This window comes from Xyrauchen texanus, chromosome 39, assembly GCF_025860055.1.
Source record: "Xyrauchen texanus isolate HMW12.3.18 chromosome 39, RBS_HiC_50CHRs, whole genome shotgun sequence".
Classification (NCBI taxonomy): Eukaryota; Metazoa; Chordata; class Actinopteri; order Cypriniformes; family Catostomidae; genus Xyrauchen; species Xyrauchen texanus.
In genome coordinates, this window is record NC_068314.1 from 22964628 (window position 1) to 22988987 (window position 24360).

Sequence of the window (24360 nt, forward strand, 5' to 3'; positions counted from 1 at the left end):
TATGTAAACTTCTGACCCACTGGAATTTGATGAAAGAAATAAAAGCTGAAATAAATTATTATCTCTACTATTATTCTGACATTTTACATTCTTAAAATAAAGTAGTGATGTAAAATAAACCTAACTGACAGGGAATATTTCAATTAATTATATGTCAGAAATTGTGAAAAATGGAGTTTATATGTATTTAGCTAAGGTGCATGTAAAGTTCTGACTTCAACTGTATATATATATATATATATATATATATATATATATATATATATATATATATGAAGCTAATTATAATGTCTATAATGTACGATTCATTTTCCCAATTAAGGATCCTCCCGGATGTCCCCGCTATGGAAACGCAAACAAATACACACAATGTCTCACTTATACAGTACAACAAATTAAATTAAAATAAAAACAAAACAGTAATAGCTCTTGGTAAAAAGAAATTTGTGTTCTGTGTTTTTAACTTTTGGTCAGTAGTCCTAAGAAACATCAACTTTCTGCTGCCCTGCACTTTTGTAAGTCACATTTTTAAATGTTGATGTCGAGCTCCTGAAAAGAGGATTTGTGCCCTGGGGGAAAAAGGGGGTCAAAGCAAACAATTAGTCTAAGGAATTTAAAAAAGGGTGTTAAAGACATATTAAAGTGAATGGAAAACTAGTAAAAACATATCACTATGAAACATATTAGCCAGCATATTTTCTTAAAATTTTCAAGGATGGAATAATGTAACAAACTTTATAATTAACCAGAAACATCCACTTACAACTTACAATAAAAACTTATAAACAAACAGCCTCAAACAACATCATACCGATTGCCATTTTGCTCTCGCCTTTTCTGACTCAAACTTGGCAACCTCTTTCCTGTCATGGACAGAAACAAGAAACTTCCAAATCACCAAGAGCACAATGCCAATGATTAGGACAGACATGCACACACCCAGAGCGATCAGTGGTGCGTTTGGAGGCTTGGGACAGTCTGAAAGACAATTGCACACACAAACACACATACATACAATTTTAAGTATTTATGTAAATACAATGTCATCTTATAGACTCAGGGGCGTCACTAGGCCCTTTTTAGGGGGGCTTCAGCCCCCCTAAATTTCTGCCCAGCCCCCCTAACAATTTTTTGATTAATTAATATCAGTCCCCTTTAAAAACTCATTTGAAACGGCGGAAAGCTGCGTCAAGTTTCGGCTCCTCCCCTTATCTGAGTCTGCATGGATTCAGCGGCTTTTCAATCCGCAGGGGTGCAGAGCAGAGCTGAACGTCAGAGAGTTCAAGGTGTGTGTGTGTGCGCATTTATTGATAGATTGCTATGATATGACATCTGCATCGGTGCAGTTCTTTGTCATAAATGCATTGCAGTTTACATAATGTTTTTGGAGCAATACAGGGCGGTTCGGTTTCTCATACATCCAATACCAATCGCTGCGTTCACCACCTTCCTTCAGCCCTTATTACAGTGTGATAGTTGTTTTTCTTCCAACAAAAATGAAGCGATTAACACCCATGAAATCATACTTTTAGAAAACGATCATGATTTATTTTAATTTTATTTTTTTACTTAAAACATATTATTGTGTATTTCGACATTACATTACAATGCAGCCATGCACAGAAATGATTAAAGACACACATCATTGTCTGAAAGCACTAAATGGCACAGAGAGAGAAACATCATATGGAGTTATTTTGTTTTGTATTATTAAATATAGTTTTGTATTAAGTAATAATGAATCAGGAGTGTATCATGATACATATATTAGAGTAAGAGTAGAGTAAAGGGATTTGTGATTTTTTAAGTCATTGATTTATAGAAGTGGCAAATTGATAATTCATGTTGTTATTTTTAATAAATAGAAATAAATATAGAACAGATTAAACATATTGCCAATAGACAATTACATTAATACACGTTTTGTCTATATTCTTAATGAATATTAGCTGGTTAGTTAAATGATTTGAAATGAACAAAATTTTCAGGGGTAACTTGATTTAAAACCAACTGTATTGTTGATTATAAAGGCTAAAAAGCTAAAAAATTATAATTTATATTTCATTGTAAATGGATATACGACAATTTTTCTTGTCGTGCAGGAGTAGATCTGCAAATGAGCAACAGTCAGGTGAGAAGAACGTAGACAGCCTCTCACACACAATACCACTGTGTTCCCAAGACTCATTGCAGTCATTGAACCCTAATGTTGTTTTAATTGTCTGCCAATTTCCATGTACATTTCATAAGAAAAAGCAGTGGTATCGTCAAAGGATAAACATGAATGTCCTGACATTATTGACACTCAACAAGAAATTATTAATTGTCTTTCAGTCAACTGAACTGAAATAAATGTTTTGGTTTCTCAGAAAAGTCAGTGCAAAAAGAGAATGAAGTGGAGGCAGAGGAGATTGAAGAAGGCACAACAGAGAAAGGGCAAGGTCATGATCCAGGTGAGAAAGTGAACAGAGTTGGTTTGGATAACGTGTCTGGTCAGTTAATAAATACAAATGAAGTTAAGATTTCTATAGTTACCAAAGATTTCTTTAGTTACCAAACTCGTATTTGTACGTGATTGTCACAGTACAGGGACAGAGAGAGCATGAAGAAGAGGAAGACATGAGTCAGGAGAGAGAGGACAGACATACAGAGAAAGAAATGTCAGATGAAGCACATACAGCAGCTGCACCTTTAGATCAGTTTGACTTAGGCGAAAAGGACACAGGTCCAAAACAGGCAACATTACACACTTATCCCCAGGAGAACTTTGGCTTACAAAAAAGATCATTCCAGCCAAACTGGTTTCAAACTTTTGCTTGGCTTGAGTACTCACAGAAGACAGATTCTGCCTACTGCTTTGCTTGCCGTGTCTTTGGTAAAAACTTGAAGCATGATGTATTTGTGAGAAGTGGATACAAAAACTGGAAAAAGGCACTCAACGCATTTCACAAACATGAGGGGACTCAGTCACACAAGGATTGTATTGTCTCCTGGAAAAGTTACAAGGCTAGTGCATTACAGGGAAATGTTATACAGCAGATTGAAGCAGCAAATGCTGATGAAATTAGACAAAGAAGGGAGTATATGCGACGTGTTGCGGCTGTGACCTGCATGTTGGGGAAGCAAGGGCTACCATTAAGGGGTCATGATGAAACAGCAGAAAGTCATAATAAGGGCAACTTCTTGGAATGCATGGGGCTTTTGCAGAAGTTTGATCCTTTCTTGCAGCATTACACACCTCCATCAAACAGCACCTACCTCTCCCCGTCAGTCAGAATGAAATGATAGAGTGCTGCTCAAAAGAGGTGACAGCAACTTTGATCAAAGAAATGCATGAGTCAAAAATGTTTACCATTATGGCAGACGAGGCCAGAGATGGACACACTGAACAGCTAGCAATTTGTGTGAGGTATGTCACTGAGGGAACAGTTAAAGAGAGATTCCTGTCCCTGACAGAGCTGAGAAGTTTCGACGCAAAGTCAATAACAGAAGCATTAGAGAGAAAATTACCTAGAAGAAGGAATTGCTCAATTGAAGTGTGTTGCTCAGACATACGATGGAGCAGCAGTTATGAGTGGAGCAGCTGGAGGTGTTCAGTCTCTTCAGGGAGAGGCACCCTGAGGCTATATATGTTCACTGTTATGCCCATGAGTTGAATCTCGTCTTGTGCCACACCTGCAGAGGGATTTCTGAGGCCGCAGAGTTCTTTAGTCTGCTGGAAAGTCTGTATTCATTTTTCAGTGTTTCCCTGGTCAGCCACCACAAGTTTAAAGAAGCAAAAACAAAATTGGGATTGCAACCATGTGAACTGGTGCAGCTGTCCAACACACGGTGGGCGTGCCAGCTTCACTCAGTGAATGCTGTGCTTGAAAATTTGCCTGCCATCATTGATTGCCTCTCTGCCATCAATACAGCTACTGCAGTGGGGTTGAAAACAAAAATCTGCAAATTCTCATTTGTGTATTTGTTGATTCTTTTCAAGGATCTCCTATCTGTAGTGGCAGGCTTGAACAAATATCTCCAAAAAGAGACCATTGACCTTCCCCAAGCAGTTGCATACAAAGATGCTGTGTGTGACTCCTTAAAGCAGAAACGCAGTGATCCCACTGCTGCAGAAATATATGCTAGAGCAAAGGCAGTGTGTGAAGATAATCACATTGTAGTTGAGGAGCAACTTTCTGGCCAGAGACAGAAGAAAAAAAGGATGGAGGATTTTGTTGTTGAAACAACTTATGGTGCACATAGGAGAATCAGCACAGATGCCGAACAAGTCAAAACAAAGTTACTATATCCATGTCTGGATAGAATGATAACTGAACTGGAGAACCGTTTTTCTGCTGTAAATGCCACATTGCTTCAAGGTATTCAAGCATGTAGTCCAGTGTCTGAAAACTTCCTGTCTGAGCCACATTTAGAAGAACTAGCACACCACTACAACATTGATTTGAAGACAGAGGAAGTCATGGTAGCAAGGCACTTTTTGACACGTAAAAAGCAAGCTGGTGCAGCTCCACAGGACATGGTTTCACTTTATAACCTGCTGGATTCTGAAATGTTTCCGTCACTGAAATCTGTCATCCAGGTTGCCCTCACTGTACCTGTTAGCAGCTGTTCGTGCGAGAGGTCTTTCAGTGCTCTTCGTCGTCTCCGCAACTGGCTAAGGAGAACAATGGGTCAGAGCAGGCTCCATCAACTGGCAGTTATGGCCATCGAGAAAGATGTCGTTGAGCAATTGGACCATGATAAAATAATCAACAGGTTTGCTACTCTTAAGGAGAGAAGACACAGGTTGATGCTCCCAATGAAAGACCAGTAACTGGGCTGCAAAAACTTTGTCCCTGCTTCTCACAGGCTGCTTCATTTTCAGCTTGTTTTTCATTCCTTCTGATAGTTAACCACAGCCCCCTCTTAATCCATTGTCCAGCCTCATACCTGTGTTGTTTATATTGCTGAAATGGATAGTCAAAGTTTATGACTTTTATGTTATTTTCTGGTTAAAATTTTATTTTATTTTGTCAGAAAAATTCAGTATCTAAGGTTTGTATGTGAGCATAGAAATGCAAACAGTAAAATGTTGTGTTTGTACTGGAAACATGTGTGCGTGTGTTTGTACAGTGAATAATGAATCAGGAAGTCTTCATTGTAAAAAAAAATCTACATTCCCAACTCAAAATTTTCTAGTGACTGGTCACATCTAAATTTTAAATTTTTTTACAGTGTTGTATATGGCTCAGTCAGTACTCCTACTCCCATATATGAAATACAGGGAATACAATGGAATAGTGGATTGCAATAAGGTTAGTAGTATACAACCCTACCCTAAAAGTCAAACAATATTTTTTTAATACCCTCTTTGGGGGCTGAGCCCCCCTAAAATGAAAATCCTAGAATCGCCCCTGTTATAGACTTTATGTCAACCATAAAAATGCAACTGCAGTTCAAGGGTAGCTGACATGAAATACTTGAGGTGTGATGTTATACCTCATCTAAAATAATTTTGAACAGCATTTTGCTTATTATTTTCATTTTGCAATTGAGAATTAATTATGTTTATGAGAATTATGATGTAATCGAGAGACTACGTGGAATATTTGAACGGCCTGTATTCAAAAATGTATTTATTACACTTCATTTAAAATGAACAGTTGAAGGGAAATAAGTGTTTAAAAATTATGAAAAACTTCAGAGAAATGGTGACCAGTCACAGAACGTAAAATACACACTTTCCCTTATACATTCACATAAATTCTAACATAAAATTGCTCACCATAAATTTTGGGGTTGTAGATGGTGCTGCCATGATCGCTGTCCACCAGGCTGAAAGACAGCAGGCAGCTATCCTCACTCTGCAATGTGCACAGTGCCGCCCGGCTCTCCTCAAAGTCTGACAAAACAGTTCAGAGCTTAAGTATGTGAGTGTGCGTGTGTACACTGACACCACTGTTTGAAAAAGTATTTTTAGCAAACACAGATCTTTATTGTGGTGATTTTTCAGTGTCCCAAATTTAGAGTCTGATTATGTTACTATATCTCCCAGTATAAATAGCTGAGATCTTTGAATCCGAAGATAACTATGTAAAAGCCTTTTCTGCCTTTTCTGTAACCTCCGTATGCTATCATCCACCACAATTCTCAATTACAGTCCTTCATCGCTCAAATATTCAACAAATAATACTCAAAGCCTTATGTACATCATGTCATATATTTCCCAACACAAAACTTCTCTGTGGTCTCGGTTCTTCTCTTTGTCTAACTCATGTCTTTATTAAAGACAGTCAGTGTTTTGTGTCTTTGCATTGTCTGCTGGTCAGAGACCATATAAAGACAGCCTCCAAAACGTGCAGACACTTGAGGGTCTTGAAACCAATTGGCCCTAACAATAGGCTCTTCACAGAACAAGCTAAGTGGCATGTTTTCCTTTGTCCAGTGTCAAAAGGGCCGATCTAAAGGATGGTTGCTATATATGTGTGTGTGTGTGTGTGTGTGTGTGTGTGTGTGTGTGTGTGTGTGTGTGTGTGTGTGTGTGTGTGTGTGTGTGAAATAAATTTGTTGAAAGTTCATAAAACGGAAACAAGTACACATAAAACAGTCTTATTAATAAGCACAATATTAGTTAGGAATTCATAATGGTAGATCAAATGTTTTGGGGATATTAAAGGAATAATTCACCCATAAATTAAAATTCTGTCATTATTTATTCATCATCATGTCATTGCAAACCAGTATGACTTTCTTCCGTGGAACACAAAAGGAGACATTTAGTAGATTATTCACTCCCCTCTTTTTTCCATACAATGAAAACATATATTGACCAGAGGCTATCAAGCTCCAAAAAGGACAACAAAAAAAAAAAAACACCATCAAAATACCAATAAAATAGTCCATATGACTTCAGCACCATAGTCCAAGTCTTCTGAAACCATTTGTTAATTTTGTGTAAGAAACGGACATAAATTTACATTGTAATTCACTGAAAGATCTCTTCCATATCTCTTAGTTCTTATTTGCACATACATATATTCAAACCTGGCATGTCAAGACACATTAGATCAAGTTTGTATGTCTTGTAACTGTGTCTCTTTTTTTACCTTTTTGAGCTTGTGGCCCCTGGTTACCATTTGTTTTATTTTTATGGAAAACAGCTGCATGAACATTCTTCAGCACATCATTTATACCTCAAATACAACCTAGTCTCATGAATATTATGTGACCTGAGCAACATTTTTGCAAAACAAAATGACATGCCTTATTACATGTTTGGCTGCAGTTTCCCAGTGAAATGTCAAGCAGGGGGCGAGTGAAATGGTATTGTAATCAGTCAAAGTTTTTAAGGTGAAGGTTAGATGGAGGTTTTATGAGTAAAACGTAACTCCCTAACCTAAAACTTTAACCTAAACCGAACCAATACTGATCTAAAATCAAATGAGAGTTAGACGCAACCCTTGACCTTTAACCAAAGTCTGAACCTAAACGATAGTGTCCAAAAACAAAATGAGAAATGAAAAGTACATTTTCTGAAGCAACCACATCATCTCGTGTCGCATCTATGACACCGTCGTCTCACGTGTCAGCTTCTGTGCTTAACCGGTCTCAACTGTTTACTTCTAAGTCCAAGGAGAGCTTCAGCGGAAGCTAATCAAATTGGAATAAGTGTGTAAATGTATTAGTGGGTGAGTAATAGTGTGAAAAATATGTTTTAAAAGTCATAATCAGCCATTGTAGTCATGATTTGTGTGGAAGTGACTAAAATACACAGTTTTTGTAGTGCCTCTAATGTTAATTTCACCAGGAAACTGTGGCGAAATGTAGAATTCATCAGGTAAAAGTAACTGCAAAAATGTTGTTATACTAATGTTCATTATATGAGACTAGGTTGCTCAAATAAGGCATAAACCTTCATAATTAACTAAACTAAATATTTGCATGATGAACGTTTACGTAAGCTGTGCTTTGTTGTGCTTTACTATAACTAACCCGTTTGACCATGTGACCACTCATAAACTAAAGCTGCAGAGATTAAAAAAAAATGTGTACTCTGACCTGTGGAATTGCTGACAGTAGCATGAAGAGAGTTACATTTTAAGGAACACTCATCTGATAGATCCTTAGCTTTGAGGTAACACTCCACACAAGACCTGTGGGACACACACATACTTTGTATAAGCACAAACTAACAAATCTTTCAACCCTTCAGTGACTTCATCTCTAGAGAAAGCTCAGTATTGTGTTCTTTGTGGGGTAACATGGAGTGTTTTTCCCAGAGCTGAAACGTCTCTTTTTTCTGTCTCATTCTATCTATATCTCTCTATCACAGAGTCAAATAACCAACAGGGTGACAGGACCTTTAGACAAAAGGGAAGGCGATACTGCAGATCAGCCACATGCCTTCTGGTGCTCATATATGCCCTCTGGAAGTGAACGGACAAGAGGAAGACTCGTAAACACACGCCGCCCACCCACCCACACACGCACAAACACATAGTCATGAGAAATACAATAGAGGAAATTCCTAGTAAGGTGAAGACAAAGTGCTGTGGTTTCAATATCAATGGTCAAACGAAGGAATGCCCTAATGAACTAACAACTTCCTGTTAGCCTTTATTAGGTTACATAACATAAAACATTTTCTTTGGATTATGTTGCTTATTTACTATAACTATTTTAGAATTGACAGTGGAAACTGAGTTCATTGTAAAAGTGAAAGAAAATCGTTTCTTTAAATCACTTTTTTATTAAAGGTGAAGTTTGTAATTTTCTCTCTCAAGCAATTGAATTTCCAGGACTTTTCCATGACAAGTCCAGTTGTTTGTGATCACTGGATAACAATAAAATATATATATATATATATTTATTCAGAACAATTCCCTAATGAACAATTCTCTTTTGCTAATGAAGCGCTAATTTGTGAACAGGTTTGAAAAAAACTGACTCGTGACTGATATGTGTGTTTGAGCATGTCTTTACCTGGGTAAACTACACACATCTCCACAGGTAGTGCACCTTTCACAGCGTTCTCCCGAGGCTCCGGGAACGGTACACTCACACTTTCCACAGACACATTTGCCCCGTCCACTGCAGATGGATCCATCCACAGACATGCATGAGTTGCTGCTGGTGCTACAGTTACAAAACTCCCCCATCCAACCGGTGTGACACACACACTCCCCACAGTCACATTCCCCGTGACCTAACACACAATTAAAAATATAAACACACATCAAGGAGATTTATAGGTTGTTCATTGGCTCAGGACAATGTAATGAACAATAACGGACAGTACATAAGTCAATCTATTCACTCTATTAAAATCTTTGATCGAATTAAATTGACATCGATGTGCCATTTATTTAACTGTATTAATTGCATATCAATATTTGCACAAAAAAATCCCCCCTCCTATAATTATTAAATAATAATAGAAATAAAAATGAAAATATAATAATTCAGATAATTCAAAGACATTATATTACTGTGACAGACGAGTAAAGCATAGTCAATAAATTGTTTATTTTATTTACAAATCATTAATATTTCCTTATCATTGAAGACTCGCCTACAGTCCACAGCGATCAACTTTGCAACCGAGTCTGTCATTCTGTCCTAAGTAGATATAGAAATTTTCACTGGAAACATTTATGCATGCCGCATGCACTGTTTTTCATTCATCTACATGGGTTTCACTGTTTTTCAGTGTCTTCTGCATAAACGCTGGCTTTTTTAGGATGCCGTGTCACGACATCGACATGTGTTTGAAATGTGTCTTAAGACCCTGCACTCTGTTCCTTCCAACTGTCTTGAAAGAGGTATCGGTTTGTTGCATGTTCAGCTGTGCATTGCTGGTACAACTGGAGCAGCGCTGACTGCCCCCTGCTTAGGATTGGATGTGTTATGTGTCAACTACCCATATATATATATATATACACACACACACACACACACATGTATATATATATATATATATATATATATATATATATATATATATATACACATATATATATATATACACACACACACATATATATATATATATATATATATATATATATATATATATATATATATATATATATATATATATATATATATATATATATAAAGAGGAACACAAATATTTAATTTATATATAAGTAGCAAAACATAGATAAAAACAGCAACACACCCACATTAATTTGTAAATATGTAAACACAGGATGGCCCACGTTATACCCCTCCCCCATATGCTCCTGAGTTCAGCAACTGTTCTGGTAATTATCAGTGTGTTATTCTTTCATTAAAATTCCACAGTGCCAGAGAAGATCGAATATCCCTCCCAATGTGTCAGTGCTTTCTTTACATCTACTCCAATCTTTCTCTCTCTTTCTTTTGTTTTCCTGACAGAGTTAAGGTAGGTACCACTGTCAGAAATTTACTTTTAAATAAAGAGCCAATATTTGCCCCCTAGAAATAATTTTTTACATATATCAGTGTATTTTGTATTTATTTTTACCATATGAAAACACAACGTGTTGTCAATGTATGTTAAATACTTAAACTGAATCAACTAATTGAAATACATTAATAATATGGACAATTATTGGTGTTAAAAAATATAATAATCATCACATACAAAAAGAAACAATACATACAAAAGTAGCTATATAATTCACAAGATAAATATTTAATCAATTGACCAGTTCCCATGTTAAATTACTCTCTAATGTCTACCATCATAGGAGACTCTAATAATAGTAGTTGTTCAAATGTTAGATAAAGCAACAGAATTCACTATGGGGGTATTTTCATCTTTGCCCCATGCCATGGCTAATTTCTGACCCTGGGGTACTGACCTCCACAAAGCTGTCCTCTGAATCTGAGGCACGAAAAGTCGTTGCACTCACAGTTCGGTCCATACACATGTCCAAAACTGGACGGGTGACACACACACTGTCCACAGAAACACTCGCCCTGGCCACTGCACATCTCAGCACCTTCATGTGCTCTGCCACGCACACAGACTTATGTTAAAATATCTTAGCAGATCTCATAGTCATTCTAAAGCTTAGTCATTCAATGTCACCTACTTGTTCTCCGTTTCTCACCTGCAGTCACTGATTTGTTCTTGGTCCTCTGTGCACTCACACTTCGGCCCCACAAAACCTGGATTACACACACAGGCTCCACACACAAGCGCTCCATGGCTGCAGTGAGTGCTGTTTGGTTCGGGGATTTGATGGCAGTCACACACACACTGAGACTCCAGCTCAATCTCCAGGGCATCTTGGAAGCCCACCGGCCGCAAAGAAAACCGCTGTGGACCGGCAAGGCAGCCGCTTAACTCGACTGTAACGTTAAAGGATACCTGAGTGAAAAGAGATCACCTTCGTTTTCATTTCTGTGGGAAAACCTAGTTTTCTTTGGTAAAATGTATACCATGAAAGTAATTTCCACAGCAAAACCTAATTCGGAAAAACAACACATCTTTCCCACAAGTTGAGCAAAAAACATGTCCAACTTGCTCAGCCAGGTTTGTTTCTAGCTGTCAAGCTGTTTGAGCTGCTTAAATAAATAACGCTCTTATGTACACAACAATACAATAAGATAACTGTTTGTGTGCCAGTAATCTTGCATTCCAAGCAAAGACCTTTCTAAATGTGTAATATGTGTAAAACTATAGTAGATTCGTGGTATTATACTATATCACACTTAAGCATATTTGTTATTTAATAAAATAAGGGTTAGAGATCATGCATCTGCTTTAGTTCTACTGTGGAAGTGGTACTGTAAGTAAAAAGAAGAACAGACCACATCACCAGCTTTGACATTGGAGCAGTTTTTATGCCTGGGGAGGATGGTCCCGTCCTGACAGAGTGCTGTGAAGGAAATCTGCAGACCCTCTGTGTCACCCAGAACCTCTAGATCAATCTCTGATCTCAGTTCCTGCCAATCAAACACCACATACATATAGTAAATCCGTACTATACTGTGGCTGCCCATGAAAACTTTACTTCATGTACACCTGTATGGGATAGATCACCCAAAAATACAATTCTCTCATCAATTACTCACCCTCATGCCATTCCAGATGTGTATGACTTCCTTACATTTACATTTGCAACTTGAAGTAAAGTGCATTGCTCAAGGACACATTGGTGGTGGCTGTGGGGATTGAATCAGCAACCTTCTGATTAAAATGTATGTGCTTTAGGCCACTACGCCACCACCACTCCACTGTTGTGAATGGTAACCAGAACTCAGAATGTCCAAAAAGGACATAAAGGCAGCATAAAAGTAATCCATATGACTCCAGAGGTTAAATCTTCTGAAGTGTTATGATAGGTGTGCATGAGAAACATTTACATTTACATTTATTCATTTGGCATATGCTTTTATCCAAAGCAACTTACAAAAGAGGAAAACATAAGCGAATCATCTTAAGGAGACAGTGGTACGAAAAGTGCCATACTACAAAGTTTCACTATCATCAGAATAGCATACAAAACAGATTTAAGTGCAACAAGAAATGTAAATATTTTTTTTTTTTTAGTGACTGGTTAAGTGCTTTTGGAAAAGATGTGTTTTTAGCTGTTTTTTTGAAGATACAGAGTGAGTTAGCTTTCCGGATTGAGTTGGGAAGGTCATTCCACCACAGTGGTATGATGAAACTGAAAGTCCGGGAAAGTGTTGAATATATATAGAAACAGATCAATATATAAGTCCTTTTGTTTTGTTTTTTTACTGAAAATCACATCAGCCACCATCAGGAATGTCACATACAGACACCTACTGGTTGGTGAGTAAATGAGAGAACTTTCATTTTTGGGTAAACTATCCCTTTAAGCTTTATGATGCATCTGTTATTTTTATTTAACCTGTCAAGCCAATACAAAGCTGATGGAAAGATACAAGGATATGGATTACTTGTCTTTATATTGAGTGGTGTTAAACAAAGACAATATTTGGTGACCGACAGTTGAATTTATAAAAAAATTATGTGAAGCGGCCAGGTGTGCTTAACATGGTCAGTAATTGGATAACTGGGAGTCAATTATTCCACTTTTACTAAGGTTTTCACTAATGTGTGTTTTTTTCTGAAGACATTCTTCAGGTGTTTGGCAATAAAATGCACCCTAAAGTGCACTTATGAACATTCCTTTAATCGATTGCATAACCACCGTTCCAAAACAAGCTCTATCAACAGCATCTGTGGTGCTGATTGCCACATAAAATCATTTTGATTCATCCCTCAGTTAAAAATCACAAAAATGCAGTAACAGAAATTCTTCTGTGTGCTTCTTCTGCACTTCTATGTATTCTTCCTTAAAAAAAATGTGTTATGCAATAGGCCTGTATTTAAAACAGATTATACAATTTTTGCAGTAATTAGTGGGTCCACAAGGTGGGCCAATGCTTTCATAAAGTAGTGCAAGAAAACAAAGTAAATGTAAAGACATCTTAATTTGTGTATGGGCAAATGGTCAAATGGCGTAAACTTCAAAAAGGCTAAACGTTCGGTTGAAAAAGCATATTGAAATAAAAAAAGAAGCATTCTTTGGGCTTAATGAAGCCAACAAACCTAGAACTACCTCATAGTTGTGTATTTATAGAAAATTAATTAACACTCTTGGAAGTCAACCAATCCGAATCAAGACTTTAATAGTGCCAGCCTGTGGTATTACCTGGAGTACCTGATATGCCTTTTACAGAGGGTTACTCATATGCTAAGTCAGCAATACAAGCGCTTCAGGTGTTAACGCGTCCAGAACATTTTAGACTGTTCACTTAAATTCACATGGCCTATTATTCTCTCAAACTCCCATTTACTGGGGTTTTAACAGATGATACACCACAGTAATACACCTATGTCCGGTAAGGTTTGACATGCAGCGCCCAGGTAGTTTCGGTTTTTAATGTAGACAATGATTAGAGTGTAAGCAGAGGAAAAGGAGAGAGAGAGAGTGGGGGCAGGAGAAACAGGCGAAGAAGAGATCAAACAACAGCCAAGAACAAGTGCAGACATGCTCTGTGAACACGAAGATCCATAAGAAAACGAGCAGAGGGAGGTAAAGGGAGGGGAAATTGGGAACAGTTATGATTCAGGTCACCATGATCTTTCTCTCACACTAAAACATTGAGTGATTTATGCACCTTCTTCAAAAATCTATTGATTTCTGCTGTTTTCTAAATGACGAAAGACATAGACTATTACCATGCCTATTTATACATTTAAACACTCACTTGCATAAACACAAATATGTTACATTTCTGTACCTTATATGCAGTCATGATAAGTTCCAGAATGTTCCTTGAATCCGTCTCCAACACCCCCACAGTAGCTCCAGGAATCAGACTTGCATAATTCTGTTAGAAATGCAAAAAGCAGTTAAACATCAACTAAATACTTTTGGACAGTTGTCACAGAATTTGAGATGTGGGAAATAGATAATAAGAAAGGGAGGGAGGGAGGGAGAAAGGGAGAGAGGGAGGGAGGGAGGAACAAAGAAAAAGAAAACTCAGAAAAAAACATACAACAAATATTTCTAACATGAGAGTTTGGTCTGGGTGATGTCATAAAAACTGTGTTTGAACATGTTGTAGGGTGAACTAGAATTAGAAGTTAATCCATCCACACACTGATGGATATTCCTGCAGAAGTGCTCTCAGGATTCCACAAACACAAAAATACACATGTCGTTTTGTTTGCCTCATTGTGCTTTATAATGAATAAACATGAGAAAGTCCCTATAGGAGTCTTTTATCACCTCATAGTTCTGTCTCTGGTTTTCAGTCACAGCAAATATGAGGAGGATATTGTTTTCAACCAGCTTCTCTATGAGCTGCCCTAATGTTGGATACTCCTATTTACAGGAGACAAACAAAGATGATAAATTACATTCATTAATCAATTTCCTTATGCTTTGATGATATTAGACAAATAATAACTCTTATTCTTAGCTACTGTATTGTATTATGGTTTTAAAGTAATATTTTGGGTTAAATACAACTTGGGTCAGAAACATACTGTACTGTATGCGAATGATTTCATGCGTCATTGCGTTCTGAAAGGAGTCAGACCGCAGTTGATAATGAAAATCAAGTAGGCACTGCATTTTTAAATCAAACCATTAATAAAGTATTTAAACACCTGATGCAATGACCCTGATGCATCAGTGTGCATCTCGCAGCAGCTGCCGCAGAAGATTTATATTTGCTTGAGTGGCAGCTGCATTGGTCTGCAATCAATCAATTTAAATACCAAAAAAAGAAAATTTCGTTGAGCTCTTCTTTGACCACAAAAACATGGAGAATAATAATTTTGAGTCTATAATTCAATTATAAACAAAACATTTCACTGCCCAAAATATCCTAATATTTTATTGTGCATGGTTGAATGTTGTGAAAAGTTGACAAATGCTGTAAAAAAATGCATGTTAAGCAGCTTGTCAATGCTTTGAAAATAGACAATAAATAATAAATAGGTGCTGTTTATCTGTTTAGAGTTGCTGTCTGCTTTAGCAATATCACTTTTTTCCCCAGACTATTTAAAAAGTTACAGAGTTAATTCATCAAGCTATTATGGGCCAGATCAAGCTGACAACACTGCTTGGACCACAAGAGACAACAGAAGCCAACATGTGTAGATACACTATGCCTCAAAAGACTTAATATCCAATATTAATACTATTTTTATGTATTTGCATTTAGATATGCTATTTTTAGTAAACTGTGAGAGACATGATGTGGGTGACTTGGCTCAATGAAGTTCTTGATTTTAAGTTTTTAACAACGACAAAACTGCAATGCATGCACCGTCATGGCTGCACAAATGGCACATGCAACATCCTGTGTCGTGTGAAACTGCCTTGTTTAGTTTCTATTACACTGGATATATACCCATCTTAATGTTTTTCGTCGTGCCAGCCACCTCGGTAATCGATGTTATACAGACGTCTCTGCAGTAACATTCAAGTGTATTGGTTGACTGATGAGTGTGCCTGTGAAAGTGCGTATGTGTGTTTGCTTAAACACAGTAAAGCAACTCTGGCTACATCTACGGGGCTAATAAAGCTGCGTGCAGACAGAGATGTGCTCATTCATTTCTGTTTTGTTACTTATTTATATTTTTCCTTGTATCACAAATGTCATGGACTCCCAATCCCAAGTACTAAAGGCTCTAGTCCGATTCAAGTCTGAGTAAAAATTCATCCAAATCCGTGACAAGTCCAAGTCCATTAAAATAGAACTTGTGACTCAGACTCGAGTCCAAAATCAGGTACCACAACTCTAGCATGTACTGCCATTGTATTGAATTCAGCCAACGGGACATTCATTAAATTATAAATTGTGTTTGGAACAACAATAATGAAAGAGTTGTTGTTTTTGGGTTAACTATTCCTTTAAAGTTGTTTATGGAAAAATGTGTTTATGGAAAGCCATTCGAAGGTAACTATAATGCCCATCTTGAGTATTGAGGTTAGTCACCCCACAGCAAGTACTGGGGTTTGTTAAACAGCAATGCAAGAGCGCATGTTAAAATACGTACAAAGCTTGCAATGTGTTGGTCAAGCATTCACATCTGCCTTTGCATCTTTGTGCAAAGTGTTTCTGGTCTGAAATTCCTTAGACAGCATCTTTACTACACAAAATAATTTTACATTTTCCCTCCATATGGAGAACTGAAAATTCATAAAAGGGCTTCACATTTCCGCTTCAAACCCTCCAGTCAATTTCCACTATAGGCTTCCATCATAAGTGAATTATTGTAATCAAATTTTTTCCTTTGAAGTTAAAAATTATTTTGCGTTTTATTTTGGACAGCAGAAAGAGCTTTTAGTTGTACTTAACCCAGAATATATAAGTGGTCCAAATTTCCTGATAACGCAGGATCTGAAGCTGCAGACTTCACCTTACCAAGTGGGCAGTCATGGAATACTCATTATTGCTGTCCAGGTGACACTCCCCATCATTAGGAACAACAATGCCAGACATTTTGCTGTCCATCCCAAAATGGGAGTCTGCATCGCTCACGAATACCAGCAACTTCATGGAATCGTTCCGCCAACCAATTCTGTCCTGAGGTGGGAGAGACATTTCCAGAAAGTTGGAACTTAAGAAAATACTAAATGGCATCCCTCCATAAAAGCAAGAACCCAGTTGCACGTTGACACTTAGGTTTATAAGGGAGTCTGTGGAAACGGACTCACCCCACACACTGCTGCCTGCATGATGGCATCAAAACCACCCTCTGGCACGTCAATGTTGGCTGACACTCGCTGTTTTGAGATTATCTCATTAAATTTGTCTGTACTGCTGGTTAATGAAAGCAGATGTCTGTATCCAAATGTGGGCAGACATTCAAAATCAACACTCCTGCAAATGAGAAAAGCGACAAAAAGATATCACTCACTTGTTTAAAACTGTTCGAACAGGTCTCATCATTTACTTCTAAATGGAAGGTTACATCATGTGATGTCTCTCATTGATCTAATTGGTCATACACATGTTGTGCTTGAAATGAATTCACACATATCCCCTGTTGATGTTTCATCTTATTTGTTAGGTTGATACACTCAAAAACATGTTAACCTAAAAATTGCTTCTTGTGGTGTGGTGGTGGGGGTGTGGTTGAGCGCCGGCTTGTGAATGGAGAGCTAGATCAGGAGATGAGAACAGTAGGGATCATCACCTGGCAATGATGGTCTCTAACAGCTGTTTGTCATTGCAGTGAGAGTGGAGAAGGGTTTTTAGAGCGAGCTGGATGCCAGTGAGGAGAGAGACACATGCCCAGAGAGACTCGTTAGAGTGCAGTGCTGAAAAGCAAAATCTTTTGTGCTGATATTGTGTTAAAATAAATTACCTGTTTGAGTTTAATTTCACCATCTCCCACTTCCTCCTTGCACCCCATCCTAAGAAGTTTGTTACACTTGTGCCGAAACCTGGGAAGTTGAAGGAGGAAGAATGCCGCCATGGTGGCCTCACCTCTGGAAATGTTCAAGAACCTCGCCAGCATCCACCAGTAGCAGCATCAAGTCATCCTCAAGCTGCGCACGGAGCAGGAGCTACAACCAATCTGCCCCATGTTCCCTTGGTCAAGATAGGGCCCCAGGATGATCCCGAGACTTTCTTGGAGCTTTTTGAGTAGACAGCAGGGGTATGCAGTTGGCCAAGCAGCCGGTGGGCAGTCCGCTACATCTACTGGTGTATGCCGATCTGAAGAAAGGCATTCTGCAATGTGTCGGCCGAACACCAGAACAACAGTGCCAAAGCTTATGCTCGTTGGGCAAGCATGCCCAGCCATTTGCCTTCGCCCAACAACTCCGGGACGCCTGCCAGCGCTGTCTGAGCAACGCGACGTCGGGGCTATGATCGACCTTATGGTACTGCAGCAGTTCATTGCCTGGCTTCTGAGAGTGATGACAGAGTGGGTCCAGTGCCGCCGCCCGGCGTTGCTCCAAACGGCCATACAGCAGGCAGAGGACTATATATTTTTTTTCCTTCTCCTCCTCCTGTTTCCCCTCATTCTCTCTCCTCCCCTTCCTCTCGTCCTATTCATCCTCCCCAGAAATGGGGAGTAACCCCTCCCAAACCGGCTCCCCGGTTCTGGGGACTGCACAACCTACTGGTTTCCCCTGTCCCTCTCCGCTCTTACTCCCAGGTTGGTGGACCCGCTTACATGGGCATGGAGCCTGGGCCAGTCTGTTGGAGCTGCGGGGAGCCACCCTTAATACTCACAGGTATGTCCCAGCTCGATCGGGGGCGGCCTGTGGCGCGTCGGGGAACCAAACCAATGTCCCCACCTCCATCACTGGGCATTGGTCCAAGAAATGCATGATGTTGGAGGTGAGGACATTGGTTTGGATCCCCGACGAGCTGCAGGCTGCCCTCAATCGAGCTGGGATGTACCTCATACCCGTGAGTATTAAGGGGGGTACATACCAGGACTTGGTTGCAGCCAAACCTCCATCCATCAATGCCTGGTTCAAGATGAGGCTTTGGGTGCTAATTACAAGGTGAAGGTAATGTGTGCATGGGTATATCCACGATTATCCTGTAGTGATTGTGACAATTCAATTCTTTATTAAGGGAAATTTGTGCGGATGGGTCCTGTAACAGAGTGTCTCGTGTGGGATTTGTGATGCGCTGGCTAGGGAACAACACAACACAACAGAATGCGGTCAAGTATTGGGCATTAAATCAGACAAGCATGTACAACCCGCAAACGGACGGCTTGGTCGAACAGTTTAATAAAACCCTGAAACACACGATTCGTAATTTCGTGCACGAAGATGCTTGGAGATAAGATTAATTATTTGTTAGTTATTTGCAATTCGAGAGGTCCCACAAGCCTCCACGAGGTTCTCCTCATTTGAATTATTGTATGGGTGTAAGCCTCGTGGTTTCTTAGATGTCATAAAGGAAAATTGGGAGGAGCAGTAAAGACAAAACAGCAAAAACAAATTCAACAGGGGAGCTCGGCTACGGGAATTTACACAAGAAGTTGAAGTCCTTGTATTGCTACCCACATCAAGCTTTAAATTACTTGCAAAATGGCAAGGGCCCTTTGAGGTCACACGGTAAGTCGGGGAAGTCAATTATGAGGTTAAACAAATGGATCGGGGAAGAACACGGCAAATTTACCACCTCAACCTCTTAAAACTATGGAGGGAGGTGTTCCCTGTGGCTTTGGCAACGGTGGTAATGGAGAGGGAGGTGCCTGGGCCAGAGGTCAACTTAAAAGCCAATCGCAGGATCCCAGTCACTTGCAGAGACTGCCTGTCACCTTCGCAAATCACGGATGTGGCCCAGCAAAGACAATTTTCACCCCACTCGTACAAACCTCATAAAATACCATATCAAAACAACTCTAGGGGTAGTAGTATGGAGTCGTCCCTACCGATTACCCAAGCACAAAAAAAAGTGATTCAAGAAGAATTAAAGACCATGCTCGATATGGGGGTAATAGAAGAATCCCACAGTGACTGGGCCAGCCCATTGGTGTTGGCTTTTATTCAACACTTTTATTCAACACTGGATTTAACCAAGGTTTATTGGCAGATCCCCCTAACACCAATGTCCACAATGTAACACAAATGAGACCTTCTCCACACCGTTTGGCTTACCAGCAATTTGTTACCCATTTGTTCGGTTTGTTTGGGGACCTGGCTACGTTTCAGCGCCTTATGGACCGAGTCCTCAATTCGCAGTCTGAGTATGCCGCTGCCTATCTGGATGACATCATCATATAGAGTAATGATTGGCAGCGGCATATGCAGCATCTGGGGGCAGTTCTGAGGTCACTGCGACGGGTGGGACTCATGGCAAACCCCAAGAAGTGCGCAATTGGACAGGTGGAGGTTCCACTTGGGTCAAAGGCAGGTGCACCCCCAAATTGATAAGACTGCAGTGGTTGCAGCCTGTCTGAGACCCAAGACCAGAAAGGAGGTGAGACAGTTCCTGGGGCTGGCTGGCTATTATAGGAGGTTTGTGCCTAATTATTTGTACATTACCAGCCCGCTGACCGATCTCACTAAAAAGGGAGCCCCAGACCTGGTCCCGTGGTCAGAGCCATGCCGGCAGGCTTTAAAGCAGGGGATTTTTCTCTCCGTATTGTTGTACAGATCAATGTGTCGGACAGGGGGTTGGGAGCCGTATTGTCCCAGGTGGTGGAAGGGAAGGAGCGTACGGTGCTGTACATCAGCCGGAAGCTTTCTTCGAGAGAGGTGAGGTACAGAACCGTTGTGAATGAGTGTCTAGCCATCAAGTGGATGGCCCTCACCCTTCAGTACTACCTCCTGGGACGGGATTTCACACTCTGTTCGGACCATGCCTTGCTCCAGTGGCTCCATCACATGAAGGATACCAACGTGGATCACCCGTTGGTATTTGGCTCTTCAGCCTTTGAAGTTCGAGGTGATCCACAGACTAGGTGGCAGATGGCTATTGCGGAATTTCTCTCCAGAAATGGGGTGGGGGTGAGGGTTACTGGGCAGGCCAGATGGCTCCCTGGCCTGAGTCGGATGATGGGGGTATGTGGTGGTGGGGGCATGGTTGAGAACTGGCTTGTGAATGGAGAGCGAGATCAGTAGATGAGAATAGTAAGGATCATCACCTGGAAATGATTGTCTCTAACAGCTGTTTGTCATTGCAGTGAGAGTGGAGATGAGTTTTAAGAGTGAGCCGGATGCCAGTGAGGAGAGAGACACATGCCCAGAGAGACTCGTTAGAGTGCAGTGCTGAAAAGAAAATCTTGCGTTAAAATAAATTACCTGTTTGAGTTTAATTTCGCCATCTCCCGCTTCCTCCTTGCACCCCATCCTAAGAACTTTGTTAAATGTGGAAATATCTACATTTTATTCAATTCAAAAACATTATTTAACATCCCTGAATTAACCTGGATACATTAGGTTACACCAACAAAACCAACGCTTTTAAAGGTTAGGTCAAGTAGAAATAGCTCCTTATGGTAACTATTGCAGGTTACCACTTTTTACAGTGCACTCTGGCTCTGATTAAAATGGTTTTGTGAGAATCACCTGCAGGGATTGGCAAGTTCCTCAGCTGTTATCTTGATGTAAGGCAGGACAGGTTTCTCCACAAAGGAGCCAAATCCTAGTCTGAATTTGCTGGTAAGACTAGCCATCTCTTTTGAGAGAGTTGAGCCCAAGTCTTTGATCATTTTCAGATCATCAACCATAGAGCCTGACAGGTCCATCAGATAATAAATGTCCACAGGATGGTCCTGTGGTTGCTCCACTTGAATCTGAAAGCTCAGCTGACTTCCTGCAGAAGGCAAATGACAAATAAAGCTCAAAATGACACAAGTTCCAATTGCACATTTTAAGATTCCAGTGTGGTATAAATGTTTTCCAGGTCAATGTCTAAAATAGAACAATCATCAGCCCCCACTATAACTAGTAGACATTATGTAGATCATCTGTAGTCAATTTTTCTCTCTCTAAATGACTACATGTTTCTAATCTTACCGTACAGGGGAAGTACCTCACATGTGGAGGAACAGCTGTGGTTAGAGAGACATTTCTTGATTTTCAAATCTGTGTCACTCATTTCTTTTACCTGGTCTAAGCTGGAGGCGCATCTTCTGTGGCGCTATGTATGAAACATTGATGTGGCCAGCACTCTTTCCTAACCCTTGGGCCTTCAGCACCTTGACATTCTGGATGGGGAACTCCACAAACTCGGCCAAGCATCCCTTCTGAAGAAGAGTCTCCGGTGTGTCGCATCTCTCATCGATTGAGAAAAAGTCAGTGAAGTTCTGGATAAACAATCATTTTAAATATTGGTAACACTTTACATTACAGTGCATTTACAAAACAACAGAAATAACAATCATTACAGGCAGCTCCACAAAACAACTGCATAATAAGCACATGTTGTTCAGTAGTACTCAGTACTTACCAATGTAATAGCACAATAATATGAATTGTAATGTAAAGTGTGACCTGTGATAATTTACTCATCACCTCATGTCATTTCAAATTAGTATGTTTTTCTTTCTTCCTTGGAACACATAAGAAGCTATGGCAGGTTTGGCACCAATGACGATCTGTCACAAATTATATTTCATTTCACTGGCGTAAAAACCTGGTGTGATGCGTCTTTACGTGCCATATTTGAAAGTACGCAAAATGAGCAGGCCTACGTTTTGAGAGCTACTGTGAGGGTCTAATAGACCTTATTCAGAGTAGCATCATATTTAATTATTGATCGGAATGAAAACTAGGCTATTTTGAGATTTAGACTTACAGAATGTAAATGGCATACAGTGTATAAAGGTCCTCGATCACATCTAATTTTCACAACTCCTGTTTTCTGACATTTTTATATTGAATTTTTTTTTATTTTCAATGTTTAGTCAGCTCAACGAGCAGACCCAAATTTAAACAACAGTAAAACCCATTGAAGAGTTGCCCACAGTATCCTTCACAGCCTCGTTTTCATTACCACATATACAAAGAATGGACTTATGGTGTTTTTTATTATGTTTTTATATTTTGTAGATCGACATACCCCGTTCAATTTCGTTGTATGGAACAGAGTACCTTGAACACAATAACACACGTAGGACAAAACCAAAGTCTTACGGGCTTGGAAAGAGGTTGAGTAAATAATAACATCTACTCATTTAAGAAAAAATCACGTTGTGATTTACATACTGAACACTCTGGTCTCTACGTTGAAAGTCAAATGAATTATGATGGGAGAGCTGTCTCACCTGTAGTGTGCACCAGGCGCACTTCGGCCCCAGCTGCAGACACTCGTCACAGGAGAGAGCGCTGAATTGAGAACACGTCCCTGCACACAATACAACACAACACAACAGAATGCGGTGAGTGGAAGTGGTTCGCTTTTCACAATGAAACAAATGTTTCTCACGCTACATCAAAACCAGTGAAAGTCAGCTGATATTCTTCACTCGCTGACAAGTAACTGAAAGGTAGCCTGTTTGAATATTTAGTTTCATTTAATAATTACTGTATATCCTTTGTAATAAATAGGCTATTAATAATTCTGAATAAAGATGGAATTAATAGCAAAATGTTAAACGCACGCATGTATGTGATCAGTAAATGGTTTTTTCAGTCTTACCTCCGACAGTGCTAAGCCAGAAGTTAAAGACAAGGCAGAGTGAAACAATCCCCATTAGTCCTCACGGTTTCTGATCACAGGAGAGAAAAATTAAGTTCATATTCTCACACAAGCGCGGGATGCGATCACGGATCGCGAGCAGAAGAACTGATCGCACCTGGACAGACAGATTCGGCGCGTGCGCTTACCTGCCCAACCTTTATATGCACTTCCGTACAGGTGAGAACACAACAGGTAACTCAGTCTCACAGAAAAAATGCATGAAAGTTCATGTTCACGCGACAGGAAAGTTCATCGCAGCTACTTTATTTACGAATTTCTGATTAACAAATACATAAACTTTTATGAACTCTATGAATAATTATTTACATATGTAGTTATCAAATTAATATGCAATATAGGCTGATATATATATATATATATATATATATATATATATATATATATATATATATATATATATATATATATATATATATATATATCGAATAGATATAGAAAAATAAGTTACTCACCAGTTTACTCACTAATATAGGCATCATTCAGTTGTCGCCATATTTTTCCATCTTTGTTCGCGTTTCGCTATCTGTTATCACATGTACTTTTTTTTTACAGACTTATTCTATTTTATGACCTGGACGTATGATTCAAAAGTTTCATGTGTTAAAGATGTCAATGAACAGTTGTCTACACGTTAGTCTGTCTCACTTCTGCAAACAAAATGTTATGTGGTGGATAATGCCACATTGAAAGTGACTGTTGCATCGAAAACTG

General features: G+C 39.3%; 1 protein-coding gene across 1 annotated transcript; it reads right to left on the reverse strand.

Moving 5' to 3' along the window:
* Positions 1–218: 218 nt before the first annotated feature.
* LOC127632487 (integrin beta-6-like) lies at positions 219–23736 on the reverse strand. The gene is made up of 16 exons (XM_052111080.1): positions 23587–23736; positions 23213–23292; positions 22054–22252; positions 21513–21759; positions 17184–17349; positions 16891–17052; positions 14742–14837; positions 14251–14340; positions 11785–11919; positions 11082–11341; positions 10830–10981; positions 8965–9187; positions 8041–8135; positions 5768–5884; positions 812–978; positions 219–569 (listed from the first exon to the last, which is right to left on the reverse strand). Exons 1-16 carry the CDS (start codon positions 23639–23641, stop codon positions 480–482), a joined length of 2334 nt encoding a protein of 777 aa, XP_051967040.1. The 5' UTR covers positions 23642–23736; the 3' UTR covers positions 219–479.
* Positions 23737–24360: the final 624 nt, after the last annotated feature.